This window comes from Callorhinchus milii, unplaced genomic scaffold, assembly GCF_018977255.1.
Source record: "Callorhinchus milii isolate IMCB2004 unplaced genomic scaffold, IMCB_Cmil_1.0 Scaffold33, whole genome shotgun sequence".
In the NCBI taxonomy this organism is placed as follows: Eukaryota; Metazoa; Chordata; class Chondrichthyes; order Chimaeriformes; family Callorhinchidae; genus Callorhinchus; species Callorhinchus milii.
Window position 1 is genome coordinate 1,218,563 of NW_024704774.1, and position 22,643 is coordinate 1,241,205.

A 22,643-nucleotide genomic window follows, 5' to 3' on the forward strand; every position below is an offset into this window, starting at 1 on the left:
AGGATTCTCCAGAAAACTATTTACTTCTTCTTTTATTATAGTTTGCACACGTTGTCCACCACCGATATCAGGGTGACTGGCCTGCAGTTTCCTCGATTATCGACATTACCTTTTTAAAGTAATTATTACGTTGGCCATTCCCAAGTTCCCCCATTGTGTTTAAACACAATACATATTGGCAAGTTGCCCCTCCTCTTGGAAATTTTGTAAATGATTAACACTCAGGTTACAATTCTGATGAAGCACAATTTGAGCCGGATTTGTGCAATTTCAAGGAATTCTCTTAAAAGCCTCTTATTGAGGAAATATGTAGATTCGAGTTGAAACGAGTTCTCACACAGTCACTGTATTCCATCTCGTCTTCTCTTTTTCTTTCTCTCATGGTATATTTCTTCCTCCATCTCTTTTTCTCTTGATGACTTTCTGTTTCGATGCACAAAATAACAAAACTTCTGAGCAGTGTAAATGCACTCAGTCAGATATGCAATAGGGCAAAGTACATTCTGGGCTGTGTTCAGTTACGAGGCTCAACAGGAAAGCCAGCTATGCACCAGCGTGAGTACAGAGAGCGTTAAGATCTCTGTATTGCACAGTCGCCACGAGAGAGAGAGCAGACCCTCACCCTATGTCGGGGGTTAGATCTGTACCCAGGTGCCAGTGGTGACACACATATGTTCATAACTATTCAGGTATGTTAAACTATATTTCAGGATATACGGAGACTGCTGAGTACACTGTATCTGCCTGACTTCAGCAGCAACAGTGAAGCAGGTGCTTTACCACGTCTCTAAACCTGTGCTGGATGTGCGGACACAGAGCGTAAAGGAAGTTTTAGTGGGTCTCCAACCCAGACCTGGTTGTGTTGACGGAAAGAAAAGAGGGATGGTAGCACTGCCTGCGAACCAAGTTGCTGCTGGTTAATTGGTAATTGGTGAGAGAGAAACGAGGATGTGGTCCGAGGTGGCATTATCCGTGATAGACAGGATGTGGTGAAAAATGTAGCGTAGTAGGAGGTTTCAACGTGGGTGACGTGTCACCGGGGAAAAGACAAGTTTATATAAATATATGTCAATATATATCACAATATCAAGAATATATCATGCTTATCAATGTGCTCATCCAGAATGAGTCATGGATTGTAAGTGCTTTATTGGAGAGCGAACGGACATTTCGGAGGGAACTACGGATAGGTTGGGGTTGGGGGTGCGGATGGAGGAGTGTGTGGTATAAACAGGATTTGGGGTCGTGTGCGAAGAAGGATCGGGTACTTTTAGGAGCAGTTTGAGTTGGAGAGTGTATGGTGTGGCAGTAAGTACGGATAGAGCGAGCAATGCGACAGTTGGGGGTGCTACACTGTCACAACCAATGCAGGGAGGCACGATAGGCCCTAAGAACCAAACCCAGTCTGGAGCAGAGGGGGAGAATGGTGGAGCTCACGAGAGAGAGAACGCAATGAGGGCGTAGGGATAGAAGGACAGAATAGGGGTAATGGAGTGTGGGCATGTGAGTAGGACCATTTTCTAGGGGGCGACTTCCAGAATACACGATATGGCGTTAGATCAAATGCAAGGATTTGTATTAACAGGATTTGAGCTCTCAGACTGCAGTCCACATGTTTATGAAGGCTTTTAGCTGAATAATGATAATAATAATCTTTCAGTTTAATAGAGCACACGCTCATGTCGTCCAAACGTCTTGTGTTGCTTCACAGGATATTTTCCTTGAGTGTGTCTTCAGGGAAAGAATAAATTACTTCCACTGTTCAGATAATCAGTCATGAGAGTAAATCAGCTTCACAGTGGTCACTAAATGAATCAAAAGGAGGGCAGAGAAAACGTGGAATTCTCTGACACAATCAGTGGACTCTTAATTCCTTAGAATGTATATCAGTCTTGACATGGATGAAAATTAAAGACGGTGTGTGTATAATTTAGACTGGAAACATCATGGAAATATACCAGAGCAAACTTTGCGCACCAAGCGAGCTCTGCTTTTATCATCAGATAAGAAGGGGTTCAAGTCCATTGCCTTATCTCTTTACCGTTAATGTTTCGTATGTTCGCTTTGCATCACCTGCTCCTAATCTCAACTCACTGTTTATACAGACCACAATGAACAAAGTTCAAAAGCAGCGCATCCTTCCGATATGAAAGGCACTACGTCCCATGCAATGAACATTAGCATTACTATAATTGTTATGACATGGGATTCCATGCCATCTGGAGGGTAGATCTGGGACGCTACCCTGCCTGGGGGGTGCTATATATATGTACGTTGTTAATTTAATAGGTATTTGGCATGTTTTAGCGCTTGTTGTACTGTGCGTCGCTTGTCACAATGCACAGTTGGATTCAGACATGCGTGTTTTATCTTGGAAACAACGTCCACAAAGAGGCATGATTACATGTTTTGCAATCCTGTTTGATCGCTCACGATCAGCGTTGGATAATTGCTAGAAATCGTTTAGATATTCGCGAGGAACTTATTTGTTTGAAGAAACAATCGCTGTCCACTGGCGTTAAATAAGTCAGTCATTTAAAGTATAAAAAAGGAAGTTTTCACATTATAGAAGGAAACTGGAAAGATTCATTCGCAAGAAGTTAGATCTGAAAATATTTATGATGAATTATATATAGTGCAGAGTCATTTCTTCCAACCAATCAGTTCTTCCAACCAATCCATGTACATATTCATATTCTACAAATTTTCGCCCATTCCTTACTGTTTCCTATATCCCTGTAATTCACAGAAAATAATGGAGATGTGTCGGGAGACTCAAGAGAGGCAGATGCTACTATTGGTCAAGGCTGAGACTGATACATTTTTTAAAAAAATAGAGGGAATAGGGGATACAGGGAGAGTTCAGGTAATTAGAATTAGGTCAGAAGATCAGCTATGGTCTGGTCGAATGGCGGGGCAGGATCGAGGGGCCGAATGACCTACATCTGCTCCTAATTCTTGTGATGTTACGTTATTATTTTTTAGAAAGTTTAAAAAAGTGACCCAGGAAACTACAAATCAGTCGGTTTTACTTCCATTGAGGGTAAAATTATGGCGACTCTTATTAAGAAAACATGCAGGAGCATCTGGATAGACATCACATCATAAATGATACCCAATGTGGGATCAGGAAGGGAAGGTCTTTCCAAACTAAATTAATCGTTTTGTTTGACGGTTGAACAACGGATTATGACGCGTCATGCTGCCAATGTGAATTACTTTGCAATAATTAAAAATGTCCATCGGTCTGCCCACATGCTATCCAGATTATGTATTCATGCATTCTTCTGCAGCTCTCTTCAATGCTTACCATGTCCTCCAGTGTTGTCGTCCGCACATGTTGAAGATACAACTACTAATGTTGAAGCATTTTATTTATGCTTACAGTGAACAGTAACAGATCTTACACAGGTCTCCGTGGAAAACTACTTCCTGCCTCTTCTCAGATTGAGAGGATATCCTTATCCACTATAGTTGGTTTTTATTTTTCTTTAGTCCAATCTGGTATTTATCCTACACCTCCAGACGCCCCGCAAAGATCAATGCTTTGGCTTCAAATGTCTACAGTATACGTCATTGACTTACATGAGTAAAAAGAGCTTAATGTAGCTAAATTCTCGATCGATATAAAGCTGAGTGGGAACATAAGCTATGAAGAGGACACAAGGAGAATGCAAAGCGATATAGATAGGTTAAATTGGTGAGCAGGAAGGTGGGAGTTGGAGTATAATGCGGTGAAGTGCGCAGTTATTCTCCTCTGCGGAAAAAATAGAAAAGCGAATTATTTTCTAGAGTGGGAGAGACAAGATGGCGTAATACTTAATGGGATTTAGATGTCCTTGTACATCATCCGGGGAAAGTTAATGTGTAGGTATAGCAAGCAATTAGGAAGGCTTATACAATTTTAGGGTTTATTACGAAGGGGCTCGAGTACAAGAATAGAAGATATTGCTGAATCTGTATAGGGCCTTTGTGATACCGCACGTGGAATATTCTGTGCAGGTTTGGTCTCCTTAATTAAGAAAGGATATACTGTACTTAGAGGGAGTGCAGTAGGTTCACCGGTTTGGTTCCTGTGACAAAGATATTCACCTGTGAGGAGTAGTTGAGTAGGAATAGTAGGAGTAGTTGCCGAAAAGCCTGATACTGTTCCTATTTCTTATGTTCTGATGTTATTATGATATTTGTCATTAGCCTCGCATGCGGTATTTTAGCGAAGACCCTATTGAAATACAGGTAGCATAAATCCACTGGTTTCCTGTTTCACCAGTTACAGTTTCAAATAATTCAATAAGGTTTATCATGGATGTCTCTTCGTAACTAATTGACATCAAACCTCCTGCACTAGAACCAATATATTTTAACATTTTAATATATTTTAATATATCTTGTATTTAAGGTGAACTACAACATTCTTACACGGATATCGTTGAAATATCATTTCCTCTCTCTTCTCTGCATGATAAATTATCCATAACTTCTACTCTAGGCTTTCAGTTTTCCAACTATTCCTTACTCCATTATGATATATCTTCAACGAATCCGCACGCCCAGATATTTATCATAAGCTTCACGTGTGGTATTTTAGCAAATTTAATCTGTAAATCCAGATACTTTACATCTACTGCTTTTCCCTCTCTGCTTTATCAGCTACACCTTCCAACAATACAATCAGTTTGATTATGGATGTCTCTTCGTAACTGCACTTCGTGACTAATTATATTTCAATTGTCTGGATGTCTCTTCGTAACTTCATTATATTTTAATTCTCCAGAAAATCAGTTGCTTCCCCTTTGATTATAAATTGCAATACCTTGTTCGCAATTTATGGCAAGATGACTGGCTTACCCTTTCTTCGATTTAATCCACCAACCTTTTTAAAATATGTATTAAATTGGCCAACCTCTCTCCACTCAGTGTGCTTAGGCACAGTCCATTTTGGCACGGTGTATCTTCCTCTGTGAACTTTTGAAATGATTAACAGTGGGGTGAGAATACTAATGAAGTTAACAGTGAACAGGAATTGTGCATTTCGAAAAGATTTTGTCATAGTCTACAAATGAGGAGACATTTGGATGCCTTCAGAAACAAGTACTCACACAGTCACACTATTCCCTTTCCCATACTCTTCTTCTCACCAGCGATTTATTGCTCTAAATCTGTATGTTCCTTTGTGACTTTCCATTTTAATACACAGAGAAACAAGTCTTATGAACAGCATAATCATATTAACTCAGCCATCCAAATGGGAACCGTACAGTGTGTTCAGCTAAGAAGCTCAACAGTACAGCCAGCAGTTAAGCAGCGTAAAAACAGAGGATGAGAGTGAGAGAGAGTGTGAAAGGCAGCGAGAGAGAGAGACAGACAGAGAGAGCGAGAGAGAGAGAGAGAGAGAGAGAGAGAGAGAGAGAGAGAGAGAGAGCGAGAGAGGGAGAGAGAGAGAGAGAGAGAGAGAGAGAGAGAGAGCGAGAGAGATAATGACAGTGGAATTGATTTATCTATGAATTTTATGTCACCAAACAGTAGGCCTGAATCATGTAGAAGATTATAGAGCCTTCAAGTGACGAAATATTGAAGAATATGTGTGTGTGTCGAAGACAGAGATTAGACCGTGGAGTCATAGACAAAATAATGCCAGTGCAGATTTGATAGACCAAGAGGCCCAAGTGTCTCTGAGCAGATATAATGGGTAATCACCATCCCTTATCTCTTTATGTTAGTGCAGTTTCATATTTGTTTCAAAGCGCTGTTCCTTATCTTATCCATAGTGTACATAGAGGTAAATAAACTACGTGCATTTCTATAGTAACTTGCCACAAGGAACGAAGTTCAAAAGCAATTCTTCCTCTCGACGTGAAACGTGTTATATATAATGCAAGGATTATTGCCATTGCTGTTAATTTTATGACATGAGATTTCGTGATACCTGTAGTCTAGCGCTGGGACCCTACCCTGAGGAAGTGGCGCTATATCCATGTAAGCTCTGGATATACTAAACAACTTTTATTATTTAGCGCTTGATGTACGTTGTGTCGCTTGTGACAAGACATGATTTGAAACAGACATGTGTGATCTGTCCAGAGAAGCATCTTGCACCTAAGGCTGATCACAATTTTTGTACTCCTATCTGATCACTCACGATCAGCGCTTAGATAATCGTTTGGAACCGATATTTAGAAGGAAAAATTCTTCGGTTCTGAAATGAAACGAATGCATTTAGAATGTACTGCAACATTTAGAAACATGCCATTCGGCCCAACTGGTCTATGCCAGCACTTATTCTCCACATAAGACTCCTCCTGCCCTTTCTCAAGTAAACCTATCAGCATAAATTTCTATTCCTTGCTGTCTCGTGTAAATATCAACGACTGCTTTTGGTAGCAAGTTCCACATTCGCTTCACACTCTGTGTAAAGGTGTTTCTCCAGGCTGCATGACCCCATCACCCCCACCCTCGCACGACTACATCAGCTCCTCATTCTCCAGAGGATTGAGTTCAAGATCGTCGTCCTCACCTTAAAGGCCATCTGTGGACTTGCCCACTCTTACCTCTCTGACCTGCTGATTCCCTAACAAGCTGCCCACTTCCTGCAATCAGCGGACTACGCCCAGCTCCATGTCTCCCTCCTAATCAGCCCTAACATCGGTGGCCGGGCTTCCATCCTCTCTTGCCCCACACTCTGGAATTCGATACCACGGTACCTTCGCCTCGCTTCCTCCCTCGCCTCCTTCAAGGCCGGTATCAAGACCCTGCTCTTCGATTGTGCCTTTGGTCTCATTCCACCCTCTCTGTCTTCCCTTACCCCTAAACCACCGCTCCCTCAGTCTTGGAGCGTCCTACCGACGTGAACGGCGCTCCATAAATGTATTTTTTGGTGCTGTTGATGGTGTTGAATTGCCTATTGGATCTACAGGCAATCGTTTAGGATGTGTAGCTACTCCATTACAAGTGCGATCACCTTCTCTCTCTTCCCTACCAAAAATATTTATAATTATGAAGACCCTTATCAGGTCACCCCATACCTTTCCCTTTTGAACAGAAACGACTAAAAACATGTTGAGGCTTTCCTGATAGCCTCAACTTGAATCTACAAAGTTTCGGGATCAAACCCCGTTATCAAGTGAAGTAACAGTGTAGCTTATGGCGAACTTGGCATACAATTTGCTCACAACAACAAAAACAATAAAAAGATTTCATTTATTGAGCGCCTTTCACATCGGGAGGACGTTCCAAGGCGCTGTACTGTTGGGTCAGGACCCGAGCAGGGGGAAATGGTCAGGATGAGTGGAGGGAAGAGAGGGAGCGAGGAGGGTTGGAGAGTCGAGAAGGGAGCTGAAGGCACGGTCAAAGAGAAAGGTCTTGAGACCGGCCTTGAAGGAGAAAAGGGAGGAGGCAACGCGAAGGCACTGGGGGATAGAGTTCCAGAGCCTGGGGGCTCACAGCAACGTCCGTGCTTTTGTGAAGCGATCTCTCGCTAATCTGAAAATGAAATAATCATAGAATCAAGAATAATACAGCACAGGAAAATTTTTTCCCATCGTGTTCGTGCCTGCTCTTTTAAAAGCGCTACGCAAATCAATTCCATTCCACCGCGCCCTTCGCATAGCCCTGCAAACTTGTCCTCCACAAATAATTAACTATTTCTCTCTTAAAAGTTTTATTCGAAACGGTTTCCACCCCCAGTTTAGTCAATGCAATCCAAATTTGCACAGCTCGCTGTGTGAAACAAATTCTCCTCACCTCTCCTCTGTTTCTTTCAACGTCTGTTATGAAACGGTGTCCTCGGGTTACCAACCCACATGGCAGTGGAAACAATTTCTCCTTGTTCAATACATACAATCCTTCATAAGTTTGAACAGTTCTCTTAGGTTTCCTCTTAAGCTTCTCTGCTCCAAGGAGTTTTATCTTAGCTTCTCCAGCCTTTGCTCATAACCGAAGTCCTTCACTCCTGGTACCATAATGGTACATCTATTTTGCACCCTTTCAATAGCCTTGACGTGCTTCCTGAAGTGTTTTCGCCAGAACTGAACACTATCTCTAGCTGAGGCCTAACCAATGTTTTATAAAGCTTCCTCATAATTTCCTGACTTGTATTCTATGCCCCTATTTATAAACCCTGGTCTCCTCTATCCTCTTTAACAGCTTTGTGTGCCTATGCAGCCGCTTTCAAATATTAATTATATGGCAATGCACCCACCAGATCTCACCACCACTCCCTTTAAGATTGTACCACGTAGCTTACGTTATCTCTCATCTTTATCGAAAAACGCATCACTTCGCATTTCTCCTCGTTAAACTTCATCTGCACGTGTCTGCCCATTTATCAATCTGCCTTTGTCCTCTTACTTTCTGCTACTATCCTCCTCACCGTTTTCTTCTATTCCTATATTTGGAAAAAATCTTTTCACATAGAAAGAATTAAAAGATTTAACGTTGTATATGCGAACTGCAAAGAATCATTTGCTAGCGTTTAGGTCTGAAACTATTTGCAATTTGCTTGGAGCATGGAAAGACAAGTGGTTTAACCAAACCGTGCTGAGGTTTACATCCTACGCCACTTTACACCAATTCTTTACACCTTGATGTACACCTCTAGTTCACTTTATGATATATCTTTCCCGTAAACTGCCCTTTACTCTCTGATTCAACTAAAACTTCAAGCAGCTTGTGATAGAATTTCTCTATGCTCTGCCTCAATGAGTTCCTCACAAATCAAAGCACTATAAATCACCATTCGGTGTGAAGAAGCTATGTAAATTTCGCTGTTGTGTACATTCCTAGACGCTCTCTTATATTTTTGTTTTGCTGTTATGAACTCAACGAGTGGAAGCAGTTGATTTCTATAAATGATATGAAACCTTGAACAGCTAAACATATCACTGGCGTAACCTATTAAGTATATTCAACAAAGGATAATTGCACAGATGTGAGAGAGAACCTCAGATGTTATCAAATGAGCAGCCGTGGTGTATGTCAATTGGTTTTCAGACTCGATATATCTTCGACGTTGTCTCAGTAACTTCATCTAATGATTAACATAATGATACAAATCGAATCAGTTTTGATCCACCTCATCTGTAGCATTACTATAGCAACTTTCACGCGTGGAGAATGTGCCAAGACGCTGGACACAGTAAGGGATTTAGACCAGAAAAGGGGGTACGTATCTGAGCGGATGGAGACGAGGGACGTAGGACGATGGCTAGGTGAAAATGGAGTGTTTTGATACACGTAAAATAAGGCAAAAGATGGAGCGAGGCGAAGGGAATGTAATTTTATTTCCATACGGTGAGGGCAGAAAGAGTGCATGCCCGCCCGCCTAAGGTGGAGCGAGCTGGGCGGGCGACGTGGAAAAAGCCATTGCTTGCTAAGCAGATGGAGCGAACGCGTTGATGTTGGATCGCGAGTTGGGGAGGGACAAGGCCGTGGACGGCCTTGAAGGCTAAGACAACGATTGTGAACTCTATCTTCTGGGGAAGGAGAGACAGTGGAACTGGGAGCGTTAGGGTTACAGAGCATAATAGGAGAGGACAGGAGCTGTTGCGGTCGGGGTGATATGCAGCATGTGGAGGGGAGAATTGGGAAATCCGACAAGTAGGGAGTTTGCGTAGTCGAGCTCAACTGCCATGATTGAGGATTTTGGCGGCCTGATGTGTGTGACAGTGGCAGATCCGATTAAAGTTTCCGGACTGGCTCGCTGAGGTGAGTCCTCTTTTCTGATCTAACAAGTTAACTAAACAGTATCTAGTGTAAGTTTGGATCCATGTGGGAGAAGTGAACAGTGACCTTTAGGAAAATAAATAATAATCATAATTAGTAATAATAATACTTCCCTTTGATAGAGCGCTTTTCCCGTCCACGAGACGTCTCAAAGCACGTCACACCGTGTACTGTTAAGTGAAGAGATATGTGTATCTTTTGGTGAAACGTGGCAAGAAGTTGCGCACAAGGGGTTGAGACAGAGTTCTGGATGATCTGCAGCTATGGAAGCTGGAGATGGGGAGGCCGACAAGCAATGCGTTTGCGTAGTCAAGCCTCGATATAATGAAAGCATGTGTGAGGATTTAGGCGGCCTCTGGAGTGAGAAAGTGGCAGAACCGGTCGATGTTGCGGAGGTGGGGGAAGGTGAAGCGGGTCATGGTGCAGTTGTACGGTAGATAGGATAGTTGAGGGTCAAACACGTTGCCATGGATCTGGACTGACTTAGGAAGGTTGAGTGTGCAGAATAGAAATGTTAGTGTCTCATGTTAAGTGTAGATATTGGCACGGACGCTTAGGGTTTACATGTTTACTTATTAAACAGCCTACGTTTCTGTTTGTCAGCTTCATCGAAATTATTATTCAAGTGCAAAAAAGTGGCCGACAGTTTGCAGGCCAGAACATGAGTAGAAACTCACTTTTCTTCAGCAGTATCATAACCAGAACCGGACGATTCTTTCTGGTTAAACATTTTAGCTGAAAGACAGCTTCTAACATTATAGTCCTTCCTTGCTTCCTCTCTCCATTTCTTTCCAGCTGTTTCATGCGTTCCTTTTGCTTCTTTCTCCATGACTCTTTATTTCTCACTCTTTCTCTCTTCTGTCTTTTATTACTTCCTTCCTTTCTTCCTCTGTCTCTTTATTCCCACCCAACACCACCCCAACCAGACTCCAACAACCACCCTTCGATATCTCGCTTTATTTGTTTCCTCCACTCGGCCACTCTGATTTCTTAGGTTGGCTTTGTGAATTACTGTATCGCTATGATGTTGCTGTGTTTTCAGATCTGTGCACAGACGCTTTGTATACCCTACGGATCGAAAAGTGAGGGTATCTCTGTGGGTGACACGGGAGCAGCGATGGAATATCTAAAGACATTACTCGCATCAGAGGCATTTTGCAAATGGTATGTATTAATTTAGTTAGTTGGTTAAACTTTAACAGCAATGGACATATGAAATAACAATGAAACCAAACCAGATTGTGATGGGTTTTATTGTAAAAGTTCCCTGCATTGTATAGCAATTTCTGACACAAGTAGACGGTCAATGTACACAATATTCCTTCCATATAGATGTCAATAAATCGAGGACGATCACTTCATCTTACGCTCCTTGGAGATTACAGTTTCCATCCATCTATCACTAAATTATGTGCCACAATTTTGAAAACACCTTGTCCAGCTGACATTGTAGGACAACACTGACGCTATGGTGCTTTGTTCTAGATGCCGTCTTTCGCAAGAGGTAACAAACAGATGTAACATCTGTGTTTGTGCAGCTGAACATGAAATATTCCATGGTAATGATGGGAGATAGAAGAGGTTTTCTCTCCTAATGTCCTGACCATTCAAAATTGATCATAAACTTTATGGCTGATTGTGGGACAATGTGCAAAATCGCTGTGTGTAAATTAGCGGTAGGCTCTCCCCTACGGATTATAAGCTACATTTTGTAATAAATCCAGCGAAGAGCTATAAGGTGTCTTGACGGTACGATACCGTGGTGTGTCCATTGCAAGAATAATTGTACAATTCGACTATGAATGAAATGATATTTAAAATGAGAATCATGTATTGTAAAATAGGAATTAGAGACCAGCCCAGCTCTGCCGCAGTGAAACGGCTGCCAAGATGGATAAAGATGAAGAAGAGAAGATGTCTGAGAAGAAAGGTCCGGTCTGTTTGATCAAGAACTCAGGCTATGGAAACCTGCAGGTGAATGATGAGGCGTTGAAGATCCTCTCACAGATAAACCAGCCTGTTGTGGTTGTGGCAATAATCGGACTGTACCGCACGAGAAAGTCTTATCCGATGAACAACTTGGCTGGAAAACAGAGAGGTACCATGCAACTCATTGCCTGTTTCATACATGTTAAGTAAGCCTATATAGATTTTTTTATCGATAACCAAGTATGTTTTCGATGATTGGACATGTATATCTCAGAAAAATTCCCGTCCTCGAAAAGTAAAAACAAAAGTCATGAAGCTCCAGTTACACAACAGACCGACGGGTGGCGGCTCTACAGCGTGTACATTTGTAGTTACAAGTTGTACCTTACCCCCTCCCGGTCGCTACCGACACACATAAGTGCAAAGCGAACACATTTCAACTACGCTCGTTAGTAACACCGCAACCGTGTCTCTGCAGCTTAAACATGTGCATGCGTCTCATAAATCCTGTGAGGACAACATCTGGTGCCCTGGTGTACACTATTAACCCAAACCTTTCTTGTTTGAAGGGCCACAGCACCTCATTGAGGTGGGGGAACCAAGGTTCCAATCCCAGTGTTCTGCCTATATCTACAGGGAGCAATTATAAAGGTAGATCAGTCCCGGTTCCGACCTTCTTGATGTTCAGGATGGCAATTATTTACGGCATTGGGTGTTGCCCCTGTTAGAGGAGAGTCAGACAGACATGCAGAAAGATGAGGCAGACAGATACTACACAGTTAGATTTGCGTGTCATCCGCATACAGGTGAATGTTGACCACATGTCGGCGGATGATGCCACCAAGAGGGAGCATATAGAGATTTAAGAGGAGGGGACCAAAGGCAGAGCCCTGAGCAACGCCGCACTTTGTGGTGGTCAACTTGCAAGCTCCTTCAGCTTAGAAGTTTGAGGCGTTATTTAATACAGGTATTTAAGATGATCACGGATTCTATCGGGTAGCCAGATAAAAGTTATTTCCTCTGGTGGGTGAATCCAGAACAAGGGTGCATATCCTTAAAATTGGAACCAGGCCATTATAGAGTGAAATCAAGAAGAATTTCTTACCACAAAGGATACTAGAAATCAGGAATTCTCTCGCCGAAAAGGCTGTGGACGCTGGATCCATCCAAACCTTCGTGAGTGAAGCGACAGATTTTTGGTAGGTCAGGGTATTATGGAATATGGGGAACAAGCGTAAAAGTGGAATTGAATGGATTAGTTGAGGTACATATCAGCCATGATCTAATTAAATGGCGTAATAGCCACGGAGACCAGAATGGCCTTCTATTCTTCCTATGCTCCTGTGGTTGGAGGAACCGCATTGAGGTGGGGCAACAAGTTGTCCCCTGGCGGGCGTTCGGCTGACTTTATCTGCAGGGAGCAGTTACACTCGTGGGACAGGTCAGGCTCTGCCATCCTCTACTTACAGGTTGGCAATCGTTTACAATTAACCCTGTTGCTCCCTCCTTTCGGACAGACAGACAGACAGACAGACAGACAGACAGACAGACAGACAGACAGACAGACAGACAGACAGACAGACAGACAGACAGACAGACAGACAGAGAGACAGAGAGACAGAGAGACAGAGAGACAGACAGACAGACAGACATACAGAGATTGACAGACAGACAGACAGACAGACAGACAGACAGACAGACAGACAGACAGACAGACAGACAGACAGACAGACAGACAGACAGACAGACAGACAGACAGACAGACAGACAGACAGACAGACAGACAGACAGACGCTACACACAACTCACCGATGAATCATAATCAACCTTGCTTTTTTATGCAGCACCTTATTACCTATTCAATCCGTCTTAATGTGTTTGTCAGAATATACTGCAAAGTCAGTTGACTGTATTATTTATAGTTGAAACGTAGCACCCAATTATGCACAACAGTTTAACACAATCAGGTGTGGATTTCGTGACTAATTTAATATTATTATCATTACTTAAATTTTTTGAAGGAATTACTCCCTCAGATATATCAATCCGCCTATCAACTAACAACGAGGTTACTGCCTACTTTTAGGTAAACAAAGGTGTGCAGAATAAGGTAATTTTTCCTAACATTTCGGCTTGCCCCGTAAGCGAAACCAACTTCTCTCACTTGAGATCCAGACACTAACCACCGAGCTGCAGGGCAAATTTGAATCAGGAGTTGCGTTTCAGAATTTTCATATTGGTGAGCACTTTTAGGTCCCACTCACCTCCAAAATATACCTAATTAGATTCCAATATAGAACATGGGTTGCATCCGCCGAAAACCCTTTGCACCTTCTCTCGGCTCCAAACTTTACAAGGAAAACGTGGGCCTGAAGACTTTCTTTATGACCTTCTGAGCAAGTCAGGTGACGGGATTTCCTCTCCGCCTAGGCAAGCGCGGCTTGAGAGGGCTAAACAGGTGTTTAAGGGATCTCTGTATACCCGCTTCCTCCATTTGTGCCCAGATCAAACATCCCAAATGGAAAGACAACAATCCTGATCACAACCAACAAATAGCTGAAGGAATAGCTGTTGCTAGGAGCTCAATCCTTCCAATATTAACAATGAAATTATGGGTTAGATTTGATGGATATTGTACCACATTCGAATTTCAAGACCAGAACGTGTCTGACAGGTAATGGCCCAAGTGTTAACTATTAGAACATATTTATTGTAAAAAAAACAAATATATATTTATTGGTAAATATGGTATATATTTACGCTTGTCCCGAAGAAGTCTACCGTGCCAGAAGATATAACGAATCAGAAAACAACTGAAGATTTGTTCAAATCTCCGTTGTACCACGCTTGGGAGAACTGCGTACAGTGTTCTGATCAGCCTGTATCTTGGAGTATTGTTTATAGCTCTGATCTCTGTACCCTGGAGTAATAATAATAATAATAATCCTTGCATTTGATTTATCGCTTTTCACGTCGGGAGGACGTCCCAAAGCGCTTCACAGAACACACTGTAAACTGAATTGATTATATATTTATGGGCGAACGCGGCAGCCAATTGCGCACAGCAATGTCCCACAAACAGACGTAGATTGAAAAATGACCAATTTTATTGTTGTTTTTGGTTTGTGGAGGGATTATTATTAGGCTCTGTGTGGAGTATGGAAAGTTGCCCAAGGTTCCGCCCTGCCTGGAATTGGACTCCGGTCTCTCGCTTGCAAAGCGAGTGCTCTACTACTACTACTACTACTACTACTACTACTACTACTACTGAGCTACAGGACTCCAGGACGGTGTATGGCTCTGATCACCGCAATTTTTTATGAGGTTCAGGCAAGCTCTGAGGAAATAAATTACCTCTTTTCATTCCAGGACAATCAGGCTTCTGTCTCGGATCAACTGTTCAGTTGGAGACCAAAGGAATTTGGATGTGGTGCATGCCTCACCCTGGGAACGACAAGCAATGCCTGGTGCTGCTGGACACTGAGGGTCTGGGCGACTTTGAGAATGTGAGTCATTTATATCTGGACCATATCGGCAGCCAAAAGAGTGACAAATAGAGCTCCCGATAGTATGATTGAAATCAATAGCAACCGGGGGGCGGAATAGTGGGGATATCGGTGAGTCGGTGGGGTGGGGAAGGGCGGGATGGCAAGGTGGCGCGCGTGAGTGTTGTGGCATAAGGGACCACAATTCGATAAATATTGACATAAGCAAGAAAACACTAACGGATCGGGAATGATTGAGTTAAAATATGGTGGGAATTATTAAGTCAACTGACAGCCACATTAATCTATTCAGCGAGGGATGCAATATATTACACAAATGGTGTAATATATTCCAGATTGCAATGGTTCGACGTGTAAGGGATTTTCACACAAGTAACGAATTAGGAGCATCATAATCAAAGAAGATGAGACTTTGAAAAGATTGACATGACAGAGAGGACAAAGACAGCAACAGAATCGAGACAACGAATAACAGAGAGAAAGAGAGAATTTAAAAATTCTGCAGATGACGGGAAGGAAATGTTTTTTCAATAAAAACATCAGAAATTGATCATTAAAGGAAGAGATGGGCCATTACACACAGAACTCATCAGGATACGATCTATTCTGCCTGTCAACACCTACAGTCCCATAAGCTGTTCGATATTTTAAACTAGCAAGCAGAAATGATGTGAGTTTTGGCTGTTGGACCAGGCGGGATATTTGAAAAAAAGCGTTTTCGCCCCTTGCGCAAATTGCTGATTTCACAAAGAGAGAGCAGATTGAATTCAATGGCATGTACCAAGCGAAAGGTCTAGGCCTCTCACGCGTATTTGCCACGATGGCTGGTATTTATCACTCGCCCTCTGGCCTCGAATCTACTCTCGCGCCGAGTTCTCACAACAGTCCTGCGTCTCTTCTGTCAGCCAGTCTGGCTGACTATGCACTTGTCGCTCGCGTCTACAGGCTCTGTTAACGGTTTATTAGTGATGCTAAATGACGTTTGAAATCATATTATCACAGTCTGTGTGTGCTGATGGCTTTGCTTGTGATATGACAAAACATCAGTGGTATTTGTGTCCCTCCGTACAGGGCGATGGCCAGAATGACGGATGGATTTCAGCCTTGGCTCTGCTCTTGAGCAGCACGCTGATCTACAACAGCACAGGAACCATCAACCAGTGGTCCATCGAGAAACTGCAGTATCCTTCATCCACTAACTAACGGAAAAACCGGCGTCAGTTAACCATAGCATTATCAAATCGTTTCGTTTCAGCAGCCATTGTGTGGTCCCACCACATCCATCATGTGAATTTACTATTGAATTCCTCAGCGTATTAACACACGGGAGAATGGGTTTAGCGATTTTAAGAGGCCGAGTTGGTTTGGACACTTCGCATTATCACAGTTTGTGTGTGGCCACTACTGCGCTTCTGATGTTACAGAAGATCAGCACTATTTTGTGTCTCACTGTGCAGGAAGACGTCAAGAATGACCATGACCTTAACCTCTGTAACTGCCTGCCTCAATTCCGCTGCCTCTCTGTCTCTTTATTTGTCTGTACATCTCCGCTAAAGATCTATCTATGGTCTCCTCCCATTGCCCTGCTCCGTTGCTTGCCGTCCAAGCTAACCACTGTGCAGCTCGCTGAGACGTGATCTTGTGTAAATGCACCTGTACTTCCACGTTTTGGACTAAACAACAAGTGGAAAGAGCCTTTTGATGTCCACCTTACCAAAGATTTGACAGTCTTAAACCACTCGATAAAGTCCATTTCAAGTCAAGTTGTGGTCTGACCACAGCGTTGAACAGTGCTCCAGGTGTGCGCTCGCCATAGCCGCACACATTACTTCGGGTGTAATCTGATTAGAGTTGTCCACAGGAATCCAGGTGTGCCCAAGCCAAAGGAAAATTCTGAGTTAGAATGACACCTGGGTATCTAAACCCAACTGTCGAAGCATTATTACTCAACAACATGATTGACTTGTTTAGTCCCGCCTGCCGCTGTTTGACGAGTCAACTTACATTCTCTTTCAACTTCCCTTTTGGCGAGTTCACACCAGCCACCAGCATATCCTATTGCCTTGTACATAATCTCCCCACAATCCCTCTCCGCTGTTATCTGAACTCCTCACCCACTGGAATTATTTCCGCTCTGATTTACACTCCTCGTTTACTTTGCTCCCAAACTCCCTCTCCATCACTATTGATGCCCTTGTCCTCTTCAACTCCTGAAATGCCCAATACTCATGAAACTTTCCATAGTACTCCAGCCATATCCGCTCCCCTAGTGGTCAGGTGCGGGCCACTGAAACAACCTGTCTCAAATCTCACCGAATGGTGCACCGGCAAATGTGGTTGGAATACATCAAAATATGCAGCTCCGCCCTCGCCTCCTCCAAGTTATCTTTCAACTGCAATTGAATCTTTGTGCGAAATATAACCGTAGGCTTCTAATACCCAACACCAACCGTTTGCTTCGTCCACCCTCCTATGGCTCACCCATGCATTACCTGAGCCCTGACAATGAGCAGATTCTGGATTTCTTCTAGTCCAAATTCAAGGGGATCCATTCATCTGTCTACACGCTCCCAACAGTCACATCCTCCACATCTTCCACCAACACCCCGCAGCCTCACTCCGAATCCTACCAAACCCTACATCCACATTTTCGAAACTATCGGGACCACCTCTATCATCAACAATATACGTAGCATGCAGCGCACTAGCTACTCATTTGACGCCATCCCTAACCCTCCACTTGCTACCCAGCTCCATCCACTCACGGCTCTAATCATCAGTCCCTCCCTTTGTCTGGTACCGTTCCCATCCCTTTGAAACAGCTGCAATCATACCCATCCTAAAAAAACCTTCAGTGGACCCTCCCCGCCTTCCAGCTACAGGCCCATCTCCAACTTTCTTTACTTTCGAAATTCTTTGAGAGTCGTTGCGTCCCAGCTTCGCTCATTCCCATCCTGCTACTCGCTACACTGCTCCTTCCAATCAGGTTACCATGCTGCTCACAGCACAGAATCCGCTCTGTTCAAGGTGACAGACGACATTTTGTGCATCTGTGATCAGTGTCTCTCTGTCTCCTCTTCAGGGCGACCTATCTAATGCCTTCGATACCGAAGACCATTCCAGCCTTCTCCTCTCACCTCATACTGCAAGTTTCTGTGCTTGAATGTTTCAACACAAGCAACAACAAAATTACCTTTATAGAGCGCCTATAACGTCGGGAGGACGTCCCAAATGGCTGAACAGTCAGCTGTCTGGAAACCCGAATGGGGGAAGGGCAGGTTTAAGGTTGAGGGAGGGCAGAGAGGTGGAGAGCGACCAAAGGTACGATCGAAGAGAATGATCTTAGCTCTGGCTTTGAAAGAGGTAAAAGAGGAAGCGAAGCGAAGGGACCGAGGGATGGACTTCCGAAGTACGGGGGCCGAGAGGATGAAATTCGGTTACTGATGGCAGGGCGGGTCGATCGGAAGACATGTAGCAGTCTGGAGCATGTTGAACGGAGGGAGCGGGTAATTTGGAAATCAAAAGGTCGGAGAGTTATGAGGGCGTCAAGGACATGGATGGACTTGAAAGTGAAGATCAGGATCTTGAATTTCATCCACTGGGGAATGGGAGGCCAATGGAGTCGGTGGAGGCTGCGACTGATGGGGTCACAGAGCCTGGTGCGTGAGAGTGCACAAGCTGCAGAGTTTTGTACGATCTGCAGTTTGTGAAGGGAAGAGTGCGGAAGGCCAAAGAGGAGGGAGTTTATCGAGTCTTGATGTGACGAATGCCTTGACCAGGGTTTCGGCAGGGGTGAGGCAGTGGCGGCGTTTGGCAATTTGTTGGTGGTAGACAGTGCCGGTCGTGGCGTAGATGTGGGTGAGAAAGACACTCCAGGGTCAAATTTGTTGTCAAAGGGATGGGGATGTGTTCCAGGGAGCAGGAGTTGGACTTCATCGAGGTTGTGGTGGTGAAACCAGCGGAGGGGTTGACAGGTACAAAGGTGTGGAAGGAGGCATGAGTTAATGCCGCATGGGTGATTGTGTGCCATTGTTGTAGGGAAGGGGTGGAAGCCGGGAGGCCAGTAGCAGCTGAGCGGATTCCCTCGAATTTGGACTCGATGCATTCCAGCATTTTATCAGTTTCAGGTCTTATCTATCACTACGTCAACAATTTGTACACGCCAATGGTTTCTCTTCTAGCCCGTGAAGAACCTCGTGCCGTGCTCTTCATCGCTCTATGTGCGTTTCACTACTTTTCAATATCTACACGCTCCACTCCTTGCCCCATTAATCGCCTACACCGTTAACCACTTCCTATCATCTGGCACTTTTCCTTCAACCCTAAAAATAGCCATTATCTCCCCCAACTTGAAGAAACCTTCCCTTGACCGATCACAGCTCTCCAGCTACCGGACCATCTCAAACCTTCCTTTCCTACCCAAGGTCCTTGAGAGAGCCGTTGCCTACCAGATTCGCTATTTCCTCGCCTCTCACTCTCTCCATGAACACTATGCAATCGGGTTTCGGTGCTGCCCACAGCATAGAAACTGCTCTGGTCAAGGTCGCCAACGATATCCTGACCATATTTATACAGGGCTGCCTCTGAATCCCCGTCCTCCTCGACCCCATGGAGTCAACATACGCTGATGAAACTGATGAAACTCTATTTCTCTGCCTCCAAAATCTATTCCATGAAAACTGATGGCCTGACATACTGTCGATCTGACAGTCAGTCTTGGATGAGAGCCACATTTTTTAGCTAAATATCAGCAAGACTGATGCCCTCCTGTTTAGCTCGTGCCAGCGCCTCAGCACCTGAGGTACTGGCAGCATCATCCTCCTTGGTTGCACTCACCACCACACCAATATATTTAGCAACCTGGGAGTCTTGTTCGACGCTTAACTGTCTTTGATCCCTCATATACTTGTAAAGACCTGCTCTGCCTTCTCCTGCCTCCACAACAGTGCCCAAGTCCTCCACGTCCTCACACCTCATGACGGAAAAGCCCTCATACACGCACCGTCACTTCAAAACTCGATTATGCAAATTTGCTCATTTTTGACATACCCAACTCTTGCCTCCTCAAGCCGAAGATAATTCAAGAAACTGCAGCACGTATCCTCTTCACCACCAGGTTACTTGACCCCAATACCCCACCCTCGCCCGACTCCACTGGCTCAGCATCCCTCAGAGGATAGAATTAAAAATCAGCATTCTATTACCCTAACTTTTAAGGCCCCTTACGGCCTTGCTCCCTCCTGTATTTCTGAACTGCTGAGCCCCTTCTGTCCAAGCTTCATCCGCTTAGCAGGATCAGGCCTGCTCCCGGCCTCTTGCCCATTCCGCCTTAACATCCGCAGACGGGCTTTCAGCTCATTCCCCCACGGTTTGAAATTCCATGCCATAATCCTTCACCTTTCTCCATCTCTTGCTTCCTTAAAGCACGACTCCTTTCTTACCGTGCTTTCAGCAACCTTCCTAACCCCTCTGCCTTCTTTCATCCCAACGGTCCCCCACTTAACGCACCACCACCACTCAGGTCCTGATCTCTGAAGGTTCGGCTCCTTGCGACGTATTTTCTACATGAAAGGCGCTTTACAAATGTAATTTTGTTATTGTTCTTGGCGCTGTTCAATCCCAGCCGTGGAGCACTTAATTTTTATACTCCCGGATCTTAATTATGCTAAACTTCACTTGTCATGTGTAGACCTAAAAGTGTTCTTTTTGTAGGTCATTTCTTTCTTCCTGGAGCTGCTTTCCTGAAAATCTTTCAGTTCTCTTTTGCCTATGCTTCCTTCACCGTGTCTCAGCTACTTCATCGAATTGACCGAGCTCATTAAAGGCAAGTCGTCAAATGGGAAGTATGATCCCTCCCAGTATGACAACGTCCTCGCCGGCTTCGTGTGGACAGTTATGGACCTCACTTTGAAACTGGAAATAAATGGGACTCCCGTGACTGCGGATGAATATTTGGAGTACGTTCTGAGATTGAAACCGGGTAAGCAGTCAAAGAGGTATGGTTGGATGTGGCCATAGAACTCCAGTGAAGTTCTATGGGAAGGCATGCAATCCCACAATGCAGCGCTCCCTCAAGAATTCACTGCAATGTAAATTGGACGTAAAATCGCTGCTGTCGAGTTTGAACAATCCCACAATGCAACGCTCTACCTGATGTGGAGCTGGAACATTCCAACTCAGAGGCGAAACTGCTACCAAGTGAGCCAAACTGACTCAGGTTGAGGCTAACCTCTCACTGATTGGTGCTTCAAAGAAACGAGCCAACTGGCTCATCGAGATTAATCTGGAGCGTTCATCTTTCCACAATTCGCTCGCCTGTACCCATCTATTCCGCTCTGCCTCAGGTGTGCATTATATGATTTACCAGATACGTTCATAGTTTCTGTTAAAGGCACACGTTCCGATAGAGCAGTTCAACATTCTCACCACCTTATTTATGACGACGGCCCACACAGATCACCTATCAGATCTGCTGTTAGCAAACATATTTTATCCCACTCGTTTTGGGCATAGTCTAGTTCATCGTCTGACCATAGAAAATGCAAGGATTCATTGTTTATCTATAGGCACCTTGTCAAATAATTTCACAAATTTAAACACCTCAATCATGTCTCCGCTCACTCATCTCATCTCCAGAATATAATGCGTGGGCTTGACCAGGCTTTCCTGATCGCCATATTCTCACATCCATGACAACATCTCAGTAAATAGATCACATCTGAGAGGGATCTTTCTACTTCCCCCAGATGTGAGCAAGAGAAACATCGAGCACAACCTTCCAAGAGAACGCATCATGAGTTTCTTCCACAAGCGAAAATGTTTTGTGAAGAATCCTGTCTTTAAGAAGTTCACCAGGACGTTTGCTGATTATATATACAGGAAGGCACAGACAAAGAGAGACACACACGGCCGTGAAGTGACTGGGAAAAGTATGTCTTATAAACGCTCAGATTTACATTCAAGATCCTCGGGCTAGTTGAAAAATTACTGGAGGCTCCTCTGATTTCAAAGATATTGTGGAGTATACATTTCTGTACATTTCTTTCTCCAGATAATGACCCATCTGTTATAAGCTCACCCTGAGCTCTGCTCCACGATTGCCTTGGAGTGAAGCTGGGTGACATTCATGCATGGCACTGCCATGAGCTGGGGCTCTTCGTAATACAGCCAAGCAATAAAGCTTTTGGACTTCAAATTCTATTTCACAAAATCGATTTGTCTTGCCAGCCACAAGCTGGTAAAGTCAGAATCAACGTAGGAAGTACCTACGAGGATCATCTGTAACCGCAGAGAAAGAGGTCAAATCTGAGAGGCCACATCATTCCCACCCTCGCTCGCTTCCACTGTTTCCCCATCCCCCAGAGGATTGAAATCAAGATCGTCATTCTCACCTACAAGGCCATTCACGGCCTTATACCCTCCTACATTTCCAACCTTCTAGCCCACTGCTTACCTGCCCGAAACCTCCGTTCTTCTGGCTCCAGTATG

At 44.0% G+C, this 22,643-nt stretch overlaps 1 protein-coding gene across 1 annotated transcript in view; it reads left to right on the plus strand.

Annotated features, from left to right (window-relative positions):
• Nucleotides 1-506: 506 nt before the first annotated feature.
• The window catches only part of LOC103173318 (trichohyalin-like), a 42,174-nt gene continuing 20,037 nt past the window's right edge, over nt 507-22,643 (plus strand). The window contains exons 1-7 of the mRNA XM_042345202.1: nt 507-689; nt 10,763-10,884; nt 11,565-11,818; nt 15,019-15,155; nt 16,227-16,336; nt 20,948-21,135; nt 21,902-22,084. Coding sequence (XP_042201136.1) covers nt 11,611-11,818; nt 15,019-15,155; nt 16,227-16,336; nt 20,948-21,135; nt 21,902-22,084 — 826 coding nt within the window. The 5' untranslated portion in view covers nt 507-689; nt 10,763-10,884; nt 11,565-11,610. The remainder of the gene's footprint in view (nt 690-10,762; nt 10,885-11,564; nt 11,819-15,018; nt 15,156-16,226; nt 16,337-20,947; nt 21,136-21,901; nt 22,085-22,643) is intronic.